The 16814-nt window shown below is 46.0% G+C and overlaps 1 protein-coding gene across 1 annotated transcript in view; it reads left to right on the forward strand.

Moving 5' to 3' along the window:
• The first annotated feature begins 3659 nt into the window (after nt 1-3659).
• Nucleotides 3660-16814, forward strand: part of ITGA3 (integrin subunit alpha 3) — a 74114-nt gene continuing 60959 nt past the window's right edge. The window contains exon 1 of the mRNA XM_018552746.1: nt 3660-3817. Coding sequence (XP_018408248.1) covers nt 3660-3817 — 158 coding nt within the window. The remainder of the gene's footprint in view (nt 3818-16814) is intronic.

The following is a 16814-nucleotide window of genomic DNA, read 5'->3' on the forward strand; positions in this document are numbered from 1 at the left end:
TGGCCCAGAGTGCAGAGACCTTACCATTAAGACATTAGAGTGGGACCCTCAATCGGTGACACATGCTACCTGCTCCCTGTCTGGCAGATTGGAGTCTTCCGTCACGAGTTTCCTTTGCGGCTCTCAAATGTCATGTAAGTGAACAAAGTTGATGTTGGAAGACATGAAAAGGTGTCACCATAAGTCACGTCCCTCAGGAACACCTACCTTTCACCATCCACACCAGTGTGCCACCATGGTACACTTTGCAAGGTACACCTTCTCTAGCCCAAGAAAGTTTGTGTATGCCCCTCAGACCTAAAGTTCTCAGTCCTCCTCTGATGTAATCATTCTTGATCTGCATTTGGATTTCAAGTCATAACCTCAGGAAAGAACTGCAGCCAAAAGATTTCAGCCAGGCAGCTAGTACTGTCAGAGGTAGCTCAGCAATGAAAACCTACGTGGCCCTTACGGTTTTCTTTAGTACTATTTCAAGCAGAATTCCACCTTTTAACATCCTGTTCCAGGTTTTACCCATATTCAGGTGTAACATGGAAAATGGTGCCATTCTACAGCCCCCCAATCCTCAACCCACCCCCACTTATCTGAATCGCGGGCTGCTTCTCCCCATCTGCCCACCGCAGCAGTAGTTCTCAATGGAGTACATGTGGTGACATCACTGCACTTGTAGTCCATTGCTCGCTTCCTCCAGCTACATAGCCAATAGTCCATGCAGGGACTGGAGTAATAGTCTGCAGGAGGCTGTACATTGCACTCGCAATCCACTGATCACGGTTGAAATGCCTTGAGGGCTCCAATGCAAAAGAATGAATAAATACACAATAATTCCTTTCATCAGAATCCGCCAACATCCCGTTTTGGGCGGAGTGATGCTCTAAGTTGAAGTACAAAGCTCTGTGATGACTGTTCTGCGGTTGCTTTGTACGAGGTTCCATTAGGATCTCTATCCCATTCCATATTCATGAGATGAGTCTGGTTTTAATTCGGCAGCCACATTTAAGCTGTGAAAGCAGCATCTCTGGAGGGATGGTTCAGCTCCTGGTCTCCAGCTCATCAGAGCAGTCAGAGGGTTACCCGGTACAAAGTGTCACCCAGACCTCGCCCCCACATCTGTAGGAGCCTGGCTGGGAATCCCAATCTCGGCAGCTGGGTTTGGGTTACAAGAATGCACATTGTATTGGATCCATCACAAAGGCTTCTGTATTTTATGAAAGCAAATCAAAGTTGAATCTGCCTTTCCTACCCCAAACATGAATTCTAAATAAAGCCATGACATCATCACCGGGTCTCTGTGCTTCTCTACACAATGCCGGCTGGTACTCCTCTCAAGAGCCCTTGGTCCTGATGCAAGCAGTAGGTCTTAGATCTGGCTCTTGCGAGGAGTTCTGCAAATATCAAAATCCCTTGATGGGTGGAAGTCAGCTGGTGTGCCGTTCAGGCTGTATTTGTATGCAGACCGCCCTAGGTAATGCCCACATGTGATGCTGAACCTCTATGATTCAAAGAAGTGAAATTAATTGAGTGAAGGGGCGGGTCAGGGACGTCTGCTGAAAGGTGTCTTTCTCATTGCATAAGTAGGGATGAGCTCCAGTATGGACCAAACCCAGTCCGAACCTGAGCTCCTACGAACATGGGAGGAGCTCCTCTGAATAAGGAAAAAAGCTTCTTCTGCTGCCGCAGCTGGGTAGGATGCAGGGACACTATTGACCTTATATGGCCACATGTCTATATTTGGTCAATTACCTTGATCTTTTATGGTCATGTCTATATTTGGTTAGTGACATTGACCTTATAAGGCCCCATGTCTATATTTGGTTAGTGACATTGACTTTATATGACCACATGTCTATATTTGGTCAGTGACATTGACCTTATAAGGCCACATGTCTATATTTGGTCAGTGACATTGACCTTATAAGGCCACATGTCTATATTTGGTCAGTGACATTGACCTTACATGGTCACATGTATATATTTGGTCAGTGACATTGACCTTATATGGCCACGTGTCTAGATTTGGTCAGTGACATTGATCTTATATGGCCACATGACTATATTGGGTCAGTGACCTTGACCTTACATGGCCACATGTCTATATTTGGTCAGTGACATTGACCTTATAAGGCCACATGTCTATATTTGGTCAATGACATTGACCTTATAAGGCCACATGTCTATATTTGGTCAGTGACATTGATCTTATATGGCCACATGACTATATATTGGGTCAGTGACCTTGACCTTACATGGCCACATGTCTATATTTGGTCAGTGACCTTGACCTTACATAGCCACATGTCTATATTTGGTCAGTGACATTGACCTTATTGGCCAAATAAAGTAAATTAGGTCAGCACAGACATCCCGCCCCTTTTTTTATGTGCAGCTGTGGGGCAGGGAATGCCCAGGACCACATCGGATTGGGTGCGTGGCCCCATGTACCTTTCAGGTTCAGAAGAGCTCAGGTTCAGACCGAGTTCAGTCCAAACCTGAGCTCATCCCTACATATGATCTTTACCATGATAATGTACTTTCAAAAGTCATTTTCAATATTATAAACCCCGCAGCTTTCATTAAAATAACACCTGACCATCCTGCTAAAATGGGTTCTTTTTCATTCACTTCCTGTTATGGGTGACAGCGCTCTGTCCCTGTCTCCCAGTTGTGCTCCTCCGATGTCACATGGGCTTGCGGTGAAGACTACAAGTGGCCATTTAAACACACATTACGCAGACATGGTTCACTTTTGTCCAGAAACCCACCCTAAGGAATGCTGTGCAACAAAAACCCACCCTAAGGAATGCTGTGCAACAATGGCTGGAATCCATGTAGACAGGAAGCGACTTTAAAGAGGCTACAGGAGACCTGCAGCACTGAGATGCAACAAAGGATGAAAAAAAGTCCATTATCTCTGTGTGTATAGTCATCAGTAGAAGAGGATCGTTCAATCTGGTTGTACACAAGTCATGTTGGTAGAATTGGTCCTTGTGACATCAGTGGGTACATGGCCTATAACCCAGCCCTGGGCACATGTATTCCCAGGTACTCATGGGCACACAAGAGCTCAGTCATTGAATTTGCATGCTGTATGCAGGGCCAGGGCTTTGTGTGCACAGATGATGGGGGTGAGAGCTGGGTGTGTAGTGCTACTTTTCAGCAAGCAGTGTGAGAAAGTTGGAATCCTTCCCTCCCTCCCTTCCTCTGTCCCCTCCCTTCCCTTTGCTCCCAGCACAGGCAGGTGCAAGGGGAGGGGGGCGGCCCCTTTAAGGGGACCTGCTGGGATCTGTACCGGGGGTAAGGGAGAAAGTTCACCGGAAGAAAAGGCAAAGGGAAGGGAAGGCAGAGGGCTGGCACAGAAGGTGAACTGGCACACAGGGAGAGCCCAGGGCAGAGGAAATGAAGGAGAGGGGCAGACAGTGATGTGGGTGGGACGGTCATACAGTGAATGCTCAGGGGGAGGGTCTGACATAGAGGGACAGAGGGAGGAGAGGGACACGGGGATCACTCAGGTCTACTGCTGCAGGAGGTGACACGGATCTCTCTACGAGGAGGAAGCGATCGTTCACCTGTCCGGGGATTGGGATTTATGGACTGATCGCTGAGATTGTGGGATCGTACAGACGGGAGATCGGTGTGAGTGTGGTCGGGGACAGAAGATGATGATCGCGGGGCTTCTCGTGCTGGCTCTGTGCCCGGCGTGCTTAGGATTCAATGTGGACACCCAGGTGCCCGTCATCAAGCAGGCGGGGGTACCGGGGGGCATGTTCGGCTTCTCTGTGACCATGCACCAGCAGAGTGACGGCCAGCAGCGATACCTGTAAGTACCCCAGGGGGGTAATAATGAGATATCTGGGTACATGGCAGTGTGGGCACAGGGCATGGCAAGAGTACCTGAAGACCAATGGCACATCGGCTAAATACCCAAGGGATATAGTCAGTTTATATGTATAGCTATAGGACATGGGGAGGGTACCTGTAGATCAATAGGGTATGGGCAGGGTAACTGTAGATTAATGGGGTATGGGGAGGGTACCTGTAGATCAATGGGGTATGGGCAGGGTAACTGTAGATTAATAGGGTATGGGCAGGGTAACTGTAGATTAATGAGGTATGGGGAGGGTACCTGTAGATCAATGGGGTATGGGCAGGGTAACAGTAGATCAATGGAGAATGGGCAGGGTAACTGTAGATTAATGGGGTATGGGCAGGGTAACTGTAGATTAATGGGGTATGGGCAGGGTAACTGTAGATTAATGGGGTATGGGCAGGGTAACTGTAGATTAATGAGGTATGGGGAGGGTACCTGTAGATCAATGGGGTATGGGCAGGGTAACAGTAGATCAATGGAGAATGGGCAGGGTACCTGTACAGCTATGGGACATGGGCAGAGTACCGATAGAAACATATCACATTTGCAGAACACCTGTACAGCTATGACACGTGGGCTGAATATCTTTACAGCTAAGGGATATAGTCACAATACCTGTACAGCTGTATGATATTGGTAGGGTGCCTGCTATAAGACATGGGCGGGGTACCTGTAGATAAATGGGGCATGGGCAGGGTACCCTTACAACTATACGATATAGGCAGGGTACCTGTAGAGCAGTGGGCTATGTGCATGGGTACCTGTAGAGCAGTGGGCTATGTGCATGGGTACCTGTAGAGCAGTGGGACATGGGCAGAGTGCCTGTAGAGCAGGGTACCTGTGGATAAGTGGATCATGGGCAGGGGTACCTGTAGAGCAGTGGGCTATGGGCAGTGTACATTTAGAGCCGTGGGTCATGGGTATCGGTAACTGTAGAGCAGTGGGATATGGGCAGGGTACCTGTAGAGCAGTAAGACATGGGCAGCGTACCTGTAGAGCAGTGAGATATGGTACCTGTAGAGCAGTAATGCATGAGCAGGGTACCTGTAGAGCAGTGGGACATGGACATGGGCTGGGTAGCTGTAGAGCAGTGGGACATGGGCAGGGTACCTGTAGAACAGTAAGACAAGGACAGAGTACCTGTAGAGCAGTGGGACAGGGGCAGAGTACCTGTAGAGCAGTGGGACATGGGCAGGGTACCTGTAGAGCAGTGGGACATGGACATGGACAGAGTACCTGTAGAGCAGTGGGACATGGGCAGGGTACCTGTAGAGCAGTAAGACAAGGACAGAGTACCTGTAGAGCAGTGGGACATGGACATGGGCTGGGTACCTGTAGAGCAGTGGGACATGGGCAGTGTACCTGTAGAGCAGTGGGACATGGGCAGGGTACCTGTAGAGCAGTAAGACAAGGACAGAGTACCTGTAGAGCAGTGGGACATGGGCAGGGTACCTGTAGAGCAGCAAAGCAAGGACAGAGTGCCTGTAGAGCAGTGGGACATGGGCATGGGTACCTCTAAAGCTAGGGAAGCTCTATCCAAGACAGGGTTGGGGGACAGGCTTGTTGTAAAGATCTGTTGAATATCTGCTTGTCATTTCTGTCATTGTTTATTGTTTCTCCAATTTCTACAAATGGGAAACCTCTGATGTCCTCATTCAGTGAAGTAGTAAAGTAGACAAGTACACAGAGTGGTGAAATCCCATTGTAGTTGAGTGAAAAGACAAAATGGAATAAATAACACCCCACCTTGACCAAGGTTCATGTTCCCTCCATGGACAATAGTGGGTGGCAGGCGGATTTCACTACCTTTAAAGTCGGCTGTTCTGCACAATATATTCTGCTATTATTTTTCCTGTGGTCAACACATTGTAAACATGAATAAAGGAAGTCCCAGAACAGCTAACAAGTGGCCATTATTTTCAGAAGCGGTAACTTCAGAAAAGTCATTTCGTCTCTTCATCCGTAGGCCCCGGACGTTCGTGGATAGAACACAATTAGCACTGGTCATAAGTGTGAATCTGTATAACTGGGCAACATAGGAAGGAGAACATGTATAGCTGGGGAGCATAGGAAGGAGAACCTGCATAGCTGGGGAACATAGACATATGATAAAGTGGACCTGTCATTAAGTCATATCAACCAATACAATACATGTCAGCATTATAAAATCTGCCACCAGCGAGTTCTTACCATAGCCAGCCTAGATCACATGGTCTCCAGCTACCAATCATTAATGTGACAAGTCTAGTTTCTTCAATTGCCTCCAAGATAAGAGGATCAAAGGGCTGTCCCCACATACATAGATGATTACAAACTACACAGCAACAAGGTCTATAACACATTACTGTGATAAGACTGTTTACATGATGTTGATGTCTTTACCTTATGTATCTAAGAGCTATTGAAGAGGCTATAGTCCCCCTTTTAAAGCACATCTGTCTGCCTGTGGACTTAGACAAAGATACTTGTGTATTGTAAAGTAGAATTCCAGCCAAAATGTTTTTGCTCATGTTAGATAGGGCAAGGAAGAGTTAGAAGCTCTGCCAGGTTTTGATTGGGGAGATTCACTGGTGCCATTTGTCCTGGTGGCCTTTGTCATCAGGACAGGAAAAAAGAATAAATCTAATATTTTACAGGAGGAAGGGATACCTTGTAATGGGGACTCCTGTTCTGGTGACAATTGCTAAAACAGAGATTTCTCCTCCATTTTGGGGATGTTTCTTATTAATTCCAGTCATGTTGCTAGTGCAGGAAGTGAAGGGAACTCTCCCTGATGGAGACGGCGAAAAAACAGATTACCTAATGCCTACTCTATCCAACTGGGCAGATGGGGAATGGGCAGAACAGGGTAACTGGGCAGATGTGAACTTGGGTAGAAGTACCAGTACACTGAGGGAGTACAGTATTGTAATGCTCACAGTATGGCATCATATATCTACTAAACTATATGACCAAATGTTTATGGACACCTGACCACCACGTCTACAATATATGGCCAAAGGTATGTGTAAGACCCTTAACCTTTAGGTTTATCCAGTGAAGGATACACTTAATGCTAGAGCATACAAAGACATTGTAGACAAATGTGGGCCCTTTTCTATTCTAGCATGAGTTTGTCCCTGTGCAAAAAGCTAGCTCCATAAAGACATGGCTTTTAATGAGTAGGTGAGGAGGGGCTTCAGTGTCCTACACAGAGCCTTGACCTCGACCCTACTGAACACCTTTGAGATGAATTGGAATGCCAGCTGTGATCCAGATCTTCTCATCCAACACCAATACCTGAGCTCACAATGCTTATTTGGTTGAGTATGGCACAAATTCCTACAAATACCCTCCACAAACCTTGTGGAAGGCCTTCTGAGAAGAGGGAAGGCTGTTATAGCTGCAAAGAGTTGGACTCCATTAATGGCCATGGTTTTGCATTGGATGTCTAACAAGCTCATAGATGTGATGGTCGGATGGCCACAAACATTAACATATGATGTACTTTTGCATGTTTCTAGCTACATAGAAGAAGAGCATTTGATACTCTGCAAGTGGGAACAGAAATACATTGGTATACTCAGAGCTTCTCTACAAATAATAGCAAATCGAGGAGTAAAGTCGTGATTCCTCCACCAGTTGGGAACATAGGACTAAGACATGTCCTTGAATTAGGATTATCCTTCCAATTTGGAACACAGACCAGGGTAAACCTGGGGTGGACAAATCAATATCGATATCAGGAGCCAGTCTGTCTAGTCCAGGAGCCAGTAGGGTATTTTTTAGAAGCCAGCTCCATTGACAACTAGAGAAAGCCTCAAACGTTAGGCACCGGCTGTAACTTTTAAGAAGCAGTGGCGACCTGGCTCCTGGAATCTGTCCAGCCCTGGGGGGTAAAACCTTTACAAGTGGTAGCCATAGGCCATGGATTGTTGAAGTTTGTCTACAAGTGAAAGACATTAGTCATTGTAGATCTGCAGTCCCTCTCTAAGCACAGGACCTACAAAGTGTTATCACTGAGTAAAAGCATAAGTATGTGTTCTGGGGTCAGAGGTTAGAAGAGGTTATATGGCTTCAATGGTTCATATGAATAACATAATTGGCATGTCTGTGTACCACAGTGGAGGCTATGGGGCAGAGGTTGTCAACTTACCAGGTATAGGGAGCCTCATCTGTGGCCCCTGACATCACCAAAGGGCATACTGTTCAATATATGTAATACTACAGACGTACAGGAGGTGTTCAGGGACTGTGGACATGCTACAGGTGTGGTTGGAGACTGTAGGCATGATGCAGGACACAGAAAGTCTCTGGTGACATGTTACAAAAGCCTGCTGGAGATCACTACAATTGATATCCTTTACAAATCAATGATCCCATTACTGACTGCTGGGGTCCGAAGTACCAAAGGGCCCCAGGTAATGTTCACTATGTGTAATACTATAGAAAACTGGCTTTGGACATACCACATGAGGTGGTCAGAGACTGTGGACATGCTACAGGTGTGGTTGGAGACTGTAGACATGGTACAGGACATGGACAGCTTTTGGTAACATGTTACAAGAGACTAGAGAGATCACTACCATTGATTCCCTTTACAAATCAACGCTCCCATTACTGACTGCTGGGGTCCGAAGTACCAAAGGGCCGCATGTGGCCCTTGAACCACAGGTTGGTCACCAGGGCCACAGGGTGTATCCTGCTTCTTACGTGCGAGCACATAAGCAATCTGACAAGCGAGCCCAGTTCAGGAATTTGTGAGCAATATAAATCACAAGTAACAGGTTAAGGAGGAGACAGATTAATCGAGGTGTGCTCCTGTAAACATGGCTGCCCTGCAGGCCTTTGTCCTTCAAGGGTGGCAGACTTCTGACCAATAAAGTTTAATTGAGCATGGTCAAGAAGCTGTTAGTGGCCATGATTTGTCTGGGCAGGTTTATGTCAGTGATATTGTGTGCAGGAGGAAGGGCAGAGATGTCCAAGACGTTAGGAAGAGGAGGGGATGAATGAGCCAGGCAGGGAAGGGGTTAAGCAGCAATGCTCTGCAGGGCCCTGGGTGGGGCCCCGGTGCTGCAATCTTCTGCGGAAAGCCTGAAAGGCCAAACTTCTCCTTCTTTGTTCATCACACCTGCAGATAAGAAAGTTTTACATCCCTGCAGGGCGGGGTGTGCAAATACGTGTAGCATGACGGTACACATTGACACAGGCGGCCCCCATCCAGGTATATACCTACGCCGAACAAATCACCGCTCTTTACTCTTCACACACAACACAGGAATGGGCTCCGAGATGACCCATGGCTGACTATTTCTTTTTTCCTTTTCAACTGATTGCATATCAAACCGTTCTGTTTTTTAATGTTATGAATGAGAGATTTTCCCTGACTTCCTGCGGACAATGGTTTACCAGACAGGAAGTGAGGGGAGGTTTGCAATGGGGACAGCAGTAAAAATCTAACAGGGGTCTCGCCTTCTCTCTAATCCACTAAAAACATGTTTTTATTGCTATCTGTGTTGCGTTGGAGAGTTCTCCTCACTTTCTGTCTAATAAAACATTGACAGCAAGACAGGAAGTGAGGGACAATTTATCTCTGCTATTCAATATAGCAGTAAAAACAAAACAGGGTTCCCAATCCTAACCAACTCTATCCTAAAAACATGTTTTTATTGCTGTCTGTGTTGCTTTGGAATGTTCCCCTTATATCCTGTCTAATAAAACATTGTCAGCAAGACAGGAAGTGAGGTATAGTCTCTTCCATATAGCAATAAAAACCAAACAGAGATTCTAATCCTTCCCAATTATATCCTAAAAACATGTTTTTATTGCTGTCTGTGTTGCGTTGGAAAGTTCCCCTTATATCCTGTCTAATAAAACATTGTCAGCAAGACAGTAAGTGAGGTATAGTGTCTCCTTGCTATTCCATATAGCAATAAAAACCAAACAGGGATTCTAATCCTTCCCAATTCTATACTAAAAACATGTTTTTGTTTCTATCTGTGTTGCGTTGGAGAGTCCCCCTCACCTCCTGTCTGGTGAAACATTTGTCCCTCACTTCCTGTCCTGTTAACAACCTACCCCTGCTGTTCCATATAGCAGTAAAACCCAACAGGGTTCCTAATCCTTCCTGACTCTATCCTAATAACGTGTTTTTATTTCTATCTGTGTTGCTGTTGAAGGGTTCCCCTCACTTCCTGTCTTGTAAAGCTTCTCAGCGGGGACAGGAAGTGAGGGACAATCTACCCCTGCTATTTAATACTATCGCATATAGCAGTAAAAACAAAACAGGGTTCCTAATCCTTCCCGACTCTATCCTAAAAACATGTTTTTATTTCTGTCTGTGTTGTTTGGGCGTTGACCCACTCACTTCCTGTCTGGTGAATTATTAACAGGACAGGAAGTAAGGGACAATCTCTCCTTGCTATCCCATATCGCAGTAAAAGGTATTGTCATCGCCAAACTAGTCATGTGCCTATGTGGATTGTACTGTCATTGCTGGCCTGAAAATGCTAGTCGCCTGGCTGGTAATATTGTTCTGGCTTCAATACGTTGAGGGATGGAGGCAAATCTATGCAAATCAGACTTGTCCTAAGGAAGCCACCAAGGTGCGAGGTCCGTGGATGGGGGTCCCAACTTTGGGTGCTTCAGTACCAGTGATGTCTGTGCAGTTACAGTAGCGGTGACCTCAGGCAGCGATGTTGAGCTGACCCAATGGGTAATATCTCGTGTGTGGCGTGTATGTGTGTGGCGTGTATGTTCCGTGTTTTAGTTGCAGCCTGCGTGTTGCTTTTGTCCGGGTTTTGTAGACCAATTTTCTTTCTTCTGTTTTACTAAATACATCAGATGCATGAAAATCATAATTCCAGGTTTGCATACTAGATCAGTGACCTGTGAATAGTGAAGCAAGAGGATCGGCATGATTGAGGATTCAGAGGGGATGCCCATGGCCCGCTTGCCTTGCTGTCAGAGCTTGTTGGTGATTGTGGCTACACCATACAAGGAGTCAAGCAGTCACTGTATGGCAGGGGTGTGCAACTCTGGTCCTCCAGCTGTGCTTTAACTACAAATCCCAGCATGTCTCTGGGAATCATGCCTGGAAGCGTCGGTCTTGCAATGCCTCATGGGACTTGTAGTTCCACAACAGCTGGGAGGGCCGGAGTTGCCCACCCCTGCTGTATGGGAACTAAACAAGGGGAATCTCCCATTAGATCATGCTACTCTGATATTTCATTGATCTGATATTCCTATAGGCCAGGGGTAGGCAAACTCCGGCTCTCCAGTTGTGGGGAAACTACAAATGCCATTGTGCATGTGCTGGAGTCATGCTTGTGGCTGGCAGAGGCTTGCAAAGCCTCATGGGATTTGTAGTTTTACCATAAATGCCGGACAGAAGGGGGCAGAGTTTGCCTTCCGCTTGCGATATATGTCATTTTGTACCGGGCTTGTATTCATGGCTGAGCAGATATAGAATGTTTACTAACAAAGGATACAATGTGTATAATCTGTAAAAAGAAAGCAAATGAAATACAAAGTAAAACATAATCCTTCCATGCCCTTGTAAGCAGCATATTACGTCATACATCGGATGGAGATGGTCAGTTATTCCGTGTCAGAATTGTAGCTCAATACTTCATACTGTCTGTCAGTAATTCAGACTTCATGACACCTCTACACCACTTGAGAGGGATTATGCTAAATTTGCTCCACCAAAATGATGAAAATAAATATTTAGAGTCAGATCATCCTAAAACAGGTTTATAGTGATCAGTAGGACCCTAGGTGGGGACTGACTTAACCCATACGGGCCAATTTATAGATCTCCCAGTGTATAGCTGGTCGAATGCCATTCACCCAACATTCCCACTACTAGATGGAGCATAGGAAATCCTTATGTCCCTTGGCTCCCTCTAGTGGTGGGAGTGCCATACGAACAGCATTTGTACAGCATATAGCTGTGTGGAAGAATTCTAAATCGACCACTAAGTCTTAAATACCACCACAGCAATATCTGCCTGTCATAATCTTGACGCTGTTTCTACCCACCTGGGTATTTTGGGTGTTTCAGCTCCTTCTATTACATTCTCCACAATATATATAATACATAAAATATCGAGGAGGGTGAGCGGCAACTTCTTCATAATGGCCCCAGCAGGTGCACAGAGCTGGGAACCCAACACCTGAGTTCCTGAGAAAAATAACATATTTGTATGTGGTTTACCTCTCCATCTACCAAAAACTGAACGCCATTTTTGGATGGGCTGACCATTGAAGTTATTGGCAGGCCACATCTTCAGTGTGCTTAGTGTTAGGTGATCAGTGTGTGAGGATGAAACTATAGATCCGTTATTCTCAACCATGGAACTCTAGGGTTCCTCCCAAGGTTGCTAGAGGTTCCTTGAGCTGTGGCTGATTTCATGGAACTCTAGGGTTCCTCCATGGTTGCATGGGACACTAGGGTTCATCCAAAGGTTGCCAACGGTTCCTTGAGCTGTGGCTGATTTCATGGAACTCAAGGGTTCCTCCATGGTTGCATGGAACTCTGGGTTCCTCCAAAGGTTGCTAGAGGTTCCTTGAAATGTGGCTGATTTCATGGAACTCTAGGGTTCCTCTATGTAGGGAGCAGAGGGGCAGCAGCTGGGTGGAATCATACAGTTCCGGGCGGTAATTTGCGCTTTCTACATTTAGTCCTGCTTTGGGAAGGCAGAACTAAATGTAGTGTGAGGAAGCTGCTTGATCGTTTACAAGTGATCGCCGCGATCATTTGTAAACGCGTAAAATGTGTGCAGCCTATCCGTTAAAAGTAACCCTGCCGCTCTGTGTATACAGTGAGAGGGGAGAGCTGTGCTCTTCCTCTCTCAGCTGTCACAGGAGTTCCAGAACAGTGCTGTGCTAGAACTCCTGTATTGGAGGTGACAGGGTCAATAAAGAGAACCTGTCACCTCCAAAGGCTATCACACAGGGGCTTGTTATAAACATTTGCTGTGTGATAGCAATAAAGTTAAGTGAAAAAATATTTTTATAAAAATGTAAAAAATAATAAGAAATAATAATTAAATGAAAAAATAAATAAGGTGATTAAAAAGTAAAAAATAATAAAAATGATTATAAAATAAGAAAATAGTTCTAAAAAAATAAATAAACAATAATAAGATAAAATTATTTTAAAAAAAAGTAAACAATGAGCTAAAAAATTTTAAAGTAAAAAAAAAAAAAAAGTAAAAGAAAATTAACCCTGCCGCCCCTGCCATCCGGTTGCCATTCTCCGCTAATAGGGGGCGTGGAGGGGGGTGCATTGCGGAACCTGGCCTTTGGGTGGCAGGGAGAGTAAATCCGGCCCTGGACCCAAGTCGCACTGCAATGGAATGCACAGCATTGCGGTACCGTGTAATTCAAGTGATTTCTCTCGTTCAGATGAGCAAGAGAAATCTACACATATATGGCTATTATTAGACAACGTAAACAAAGCTAAGGGAGAATTTCTAACCCTCTATAAATAATACACATTCACAATCTTCATAATTTAAAATGAAACTTTAGGATTGCTGTATGAAAGAAGTTCTGAACGGTTCTCTTTAAAGTCCCCACGCGTTTGCTTTAAAGAGAGGATTAATGCCGTGATTCACATTCACATTAATCCCACACAATGGTTCACTGGGCATTGCTCTGTTCTTCTCCAAGCTGGCCGAGCACAGGGAGCACTCAGCATGTGTTGGGAGCAAATACTCAGCATTCCCTTTTGGCATTTGTGTGCCTGAGCTGTATGGATACTCTTCGAGGAGAACGCCATTCAAACCCTAAAGGGAATCGGCATGTGGTCCTATACCCAACGTGACAATGCCAAGCGCCCCTAGCATTGCTGCCCACATAAGCCATTCTCTTGTCTCCACCCCCTCCTGTAATAAAGACCAATTACTGCTTTCTCTCTCCTTGTGCAGGGTGGCTGCTCTTGCCTCTGCCCCCTCCTGTAATAAAGACCGGTCACTGCTGCTCTCTCTCTCCTTGTGCAAGGTGACTGGTCTTGTCTCCGCCCCCTCCTGTAATAAAGATCGTTAGTGCTGCTCTCTCTTCTTGTGCAGGGTGACTGGTCTTGTCTCTGCCCCCTCCTGTAATAAAGACCGGTCACTGCTGCTCTCTCTATTCTTGTGCAGGGTGACTGGTCTTGTCTCCGCCCCCTTCTGTATTAAAGACCGGTCACTGTGGCTCTCTCTCCTTGTGCAGAGTGATTGGTCTTGTCTCCGCCCCCTCCTGTAATAAAGATCGTTAGTGCTGCTCTCTCTTCTTGTGCAGGGTGACTGGTCTTGTCTCTGCCCCCTCCTGTAATAAAGACCGGTCAGTGCTGCTCTTTCTCTTCTTGTGTAGGGTGACCGGTCTTGTCTCCGCCCCCTCCCATAGTGGGTGGACCTGCTGGTCCCCTCCCACAGGTTATGTACAGCACAGTGATGATGTCACTGCTACTTTTACAAGGCAAAAACTGGGCTTGTAAAGGCATTTGGTGCACACAAAGCAGCTTTGTACCCACGTTTCCTTTTTTATTCCTTATACTGGCGTGTGACATATTCTGATCCCGCTGGATGAGACAGGACGTTTAGGGTCACATGGCAGTTCCAGAGTATAGTATTATAGAGGTCTAGATATTGTATAGGTGGGTCTATAGATCCTGTAAAAGAACAATACCGGACAGGAAAGCGGGGCAGTTGATGTTGAAGGGGATACAGAGGGACTTGCTTCTCACGTAGGGAACGTTGGGAGCCGTGTCCTGAAAGAAAACTCTTCAGACAATTCCTAGAAATCTTTATCTTATACCTAGAAGTGAAGGGCAGTTGGTGAATCTTCTTGTGTATTCACCTGGCAGTGGGAGTGGGGTGTATAGTATGTCTATAGTGTGTGTATAGGTGTGTGTGTTATAGCCTCACTTCCTGGCACATTCTTCGGATTCCTCAAGTGAATGCATGGCTCTTCCCTGCAATACATACCTCATCTCTTTACAAATCTCTACCCTGGGGGGGCACAATTCATTCATTCCCCCTTCGGCTAAAGAAAGTAAAGCTGCGTGTCTGGGCCGAGGACAAGTCGCAGGGCCTGAGAATGCCGCTGTGTCTGGGGACAATAGGATTAAAGGGCCTTTTAAAGGCTTTTCTGATTTTAAAGAGAACCTGTCACCGGACCTCATTTTTTGAATGAAAGCCGTGCAGCAGTAGAGGATAATAAGCATAAATATGAAACTTTTTTTCCCCCGCATATTGTGATCTGTGTAACATAAGTGGTAATAAGACCCCAATTCATGTCTGGTGTGGTCCTGCTGCTGACCACTGCCCTGGCTGATATGTATGTTATATGTAACAACTTTACAATTTTAGGCTACTTAGGATTTATTATCTGAGTACCCAGAAAGTAATTCAATCTTTGAAAAAAATACCCTTACAGTGCACCCCATCCCTGCACTGCAAGGGTTAAATGCTTGTTAAAGGAGAACTATGGGGTTAGGGCTTTTCCCCATAGTTCTCCTAAGGGTAACGGGAGGACACAAACTAGCGTTCTCCCGTCACCCCACGCTCAGTATACCGCGATACTGAGACACCACAGCTGAAACGGATCCCGACAATTATGTATAAGTCTAGGGCAGGGGTAGCCAAATGTCGGCCCTCCAGTTGTGGTGAAACTACAAAACCCATGAGGCATTGCAAGACTCTGGCAGCCACAAGCATGGCTTTCAGAGGCAGATGCATGATGGCATATGTAGTTACGCCACAGCTGGAGGGCCAAAGTTTAGCTACCCCTGGTCCAGCTGTGGTGGAACTGCAATCCACATGAGGGATTGCAGGACTTTGATAGCCACAGGCATGACTTCCAAAGGCAGAGGAAGGAAGGGATTTGTAGTTTCACCAGGACTGGAGGGCTAAAGATTAGCTACCCCTGGTCTAGGGGTAAGAGGAGGGGTAGGCAACTTCAGCACTCCAGCTGTGGTGAAGCTACAAATCCCATCATGTATCTGCCTCGGAGTTATGCCTGTGGCTGTCAGTTCAGTCTTGCAATGCCTCATGGGACTTGTAGTTCCACCACAGCTAGAGTGCCGAAGTCGCTTACCCCTGTAGACAGAGAAATAAACTATATAAAACTGACCATAGACTTATAGATTTCTTTTATTCGGCCCATTGACTGCAGATTCCCTCCGTCCATGCTAAACAGCGTAGATGGAGGATGCTCTCCTTTGCAATGTTCCAGGTTATGAATTGGTCCTGACTTATAACGCAGGACTGCTGGTCCTGCATTGAACATGATGGCATCAGCGTGTGATCCTTGACCAGAGTGTCGAAGGGAAGAGGCTTCGGGTGTCCAGTCACAGAGCATGGTGGAAGCATGCCAGTGCGAGGAATAGGGCAAGTATTAATGAGCATTTAACCCTTGCAGTGCGGGTGGGGTCCCTCAGGGTCCCACTGCAAGGGTAATTTGTTCTGCCTGCAGTCATTAGAGCACAAAGATATAAACAAAGCAGGAGCTGACCGTAATATGCGCAGAGTGGAGGACGTGTCACTGCTGGCAATGATTCTGCTCTCAGCCTCCATGCCCGGTCATCAGATAAATGAGATTCTGATCAATGAGCCTCCAACATAAAGTAATATTACTGAGTGTCATTTGATTGACAGCTCTGAGTCTGTCTGTGTGTGCTGATGTCCATCCAACATGGCAGCACCCAGCAACAGTCTCAGACCTGTTCAATATCATATTATCACAAGGTGATTGAATGCAGGAATTAGGGCCATTTACATATAATCTTTTGTGAAGATTGTTGCTGCTATTAATAAAAGGATTGGGACAGGGTCTCTTTAAGGAACAGAGAGAAATGAGATAACTGCTAAATGATCTCACCAGTTTGTGGTATTAGACGACGATAAGGTGATATCAGGTGACATGATCTCACATCCGCATTAGATGATAATAGAGTGATGGGCATTAGATATTTGTCACT

The sequence above is a fragment of the Nanorana parkeri genome, unplaced genomic scaffold (genome assembly GCF_000935625.1).
Source record: "Nanorana parkeri isolate BGI_ZX_2015 unplaced genomic scaffold, ASM93562v1 scaffold96, whole genome shotgun sequence".
In the NCBI taxonomy this organism is placed as follows: Eukaryota; Metazoa; Chordata; class Amphibia; order Anura; family Dicroglossidae; genus Nanorana; species Nanorana parkeri.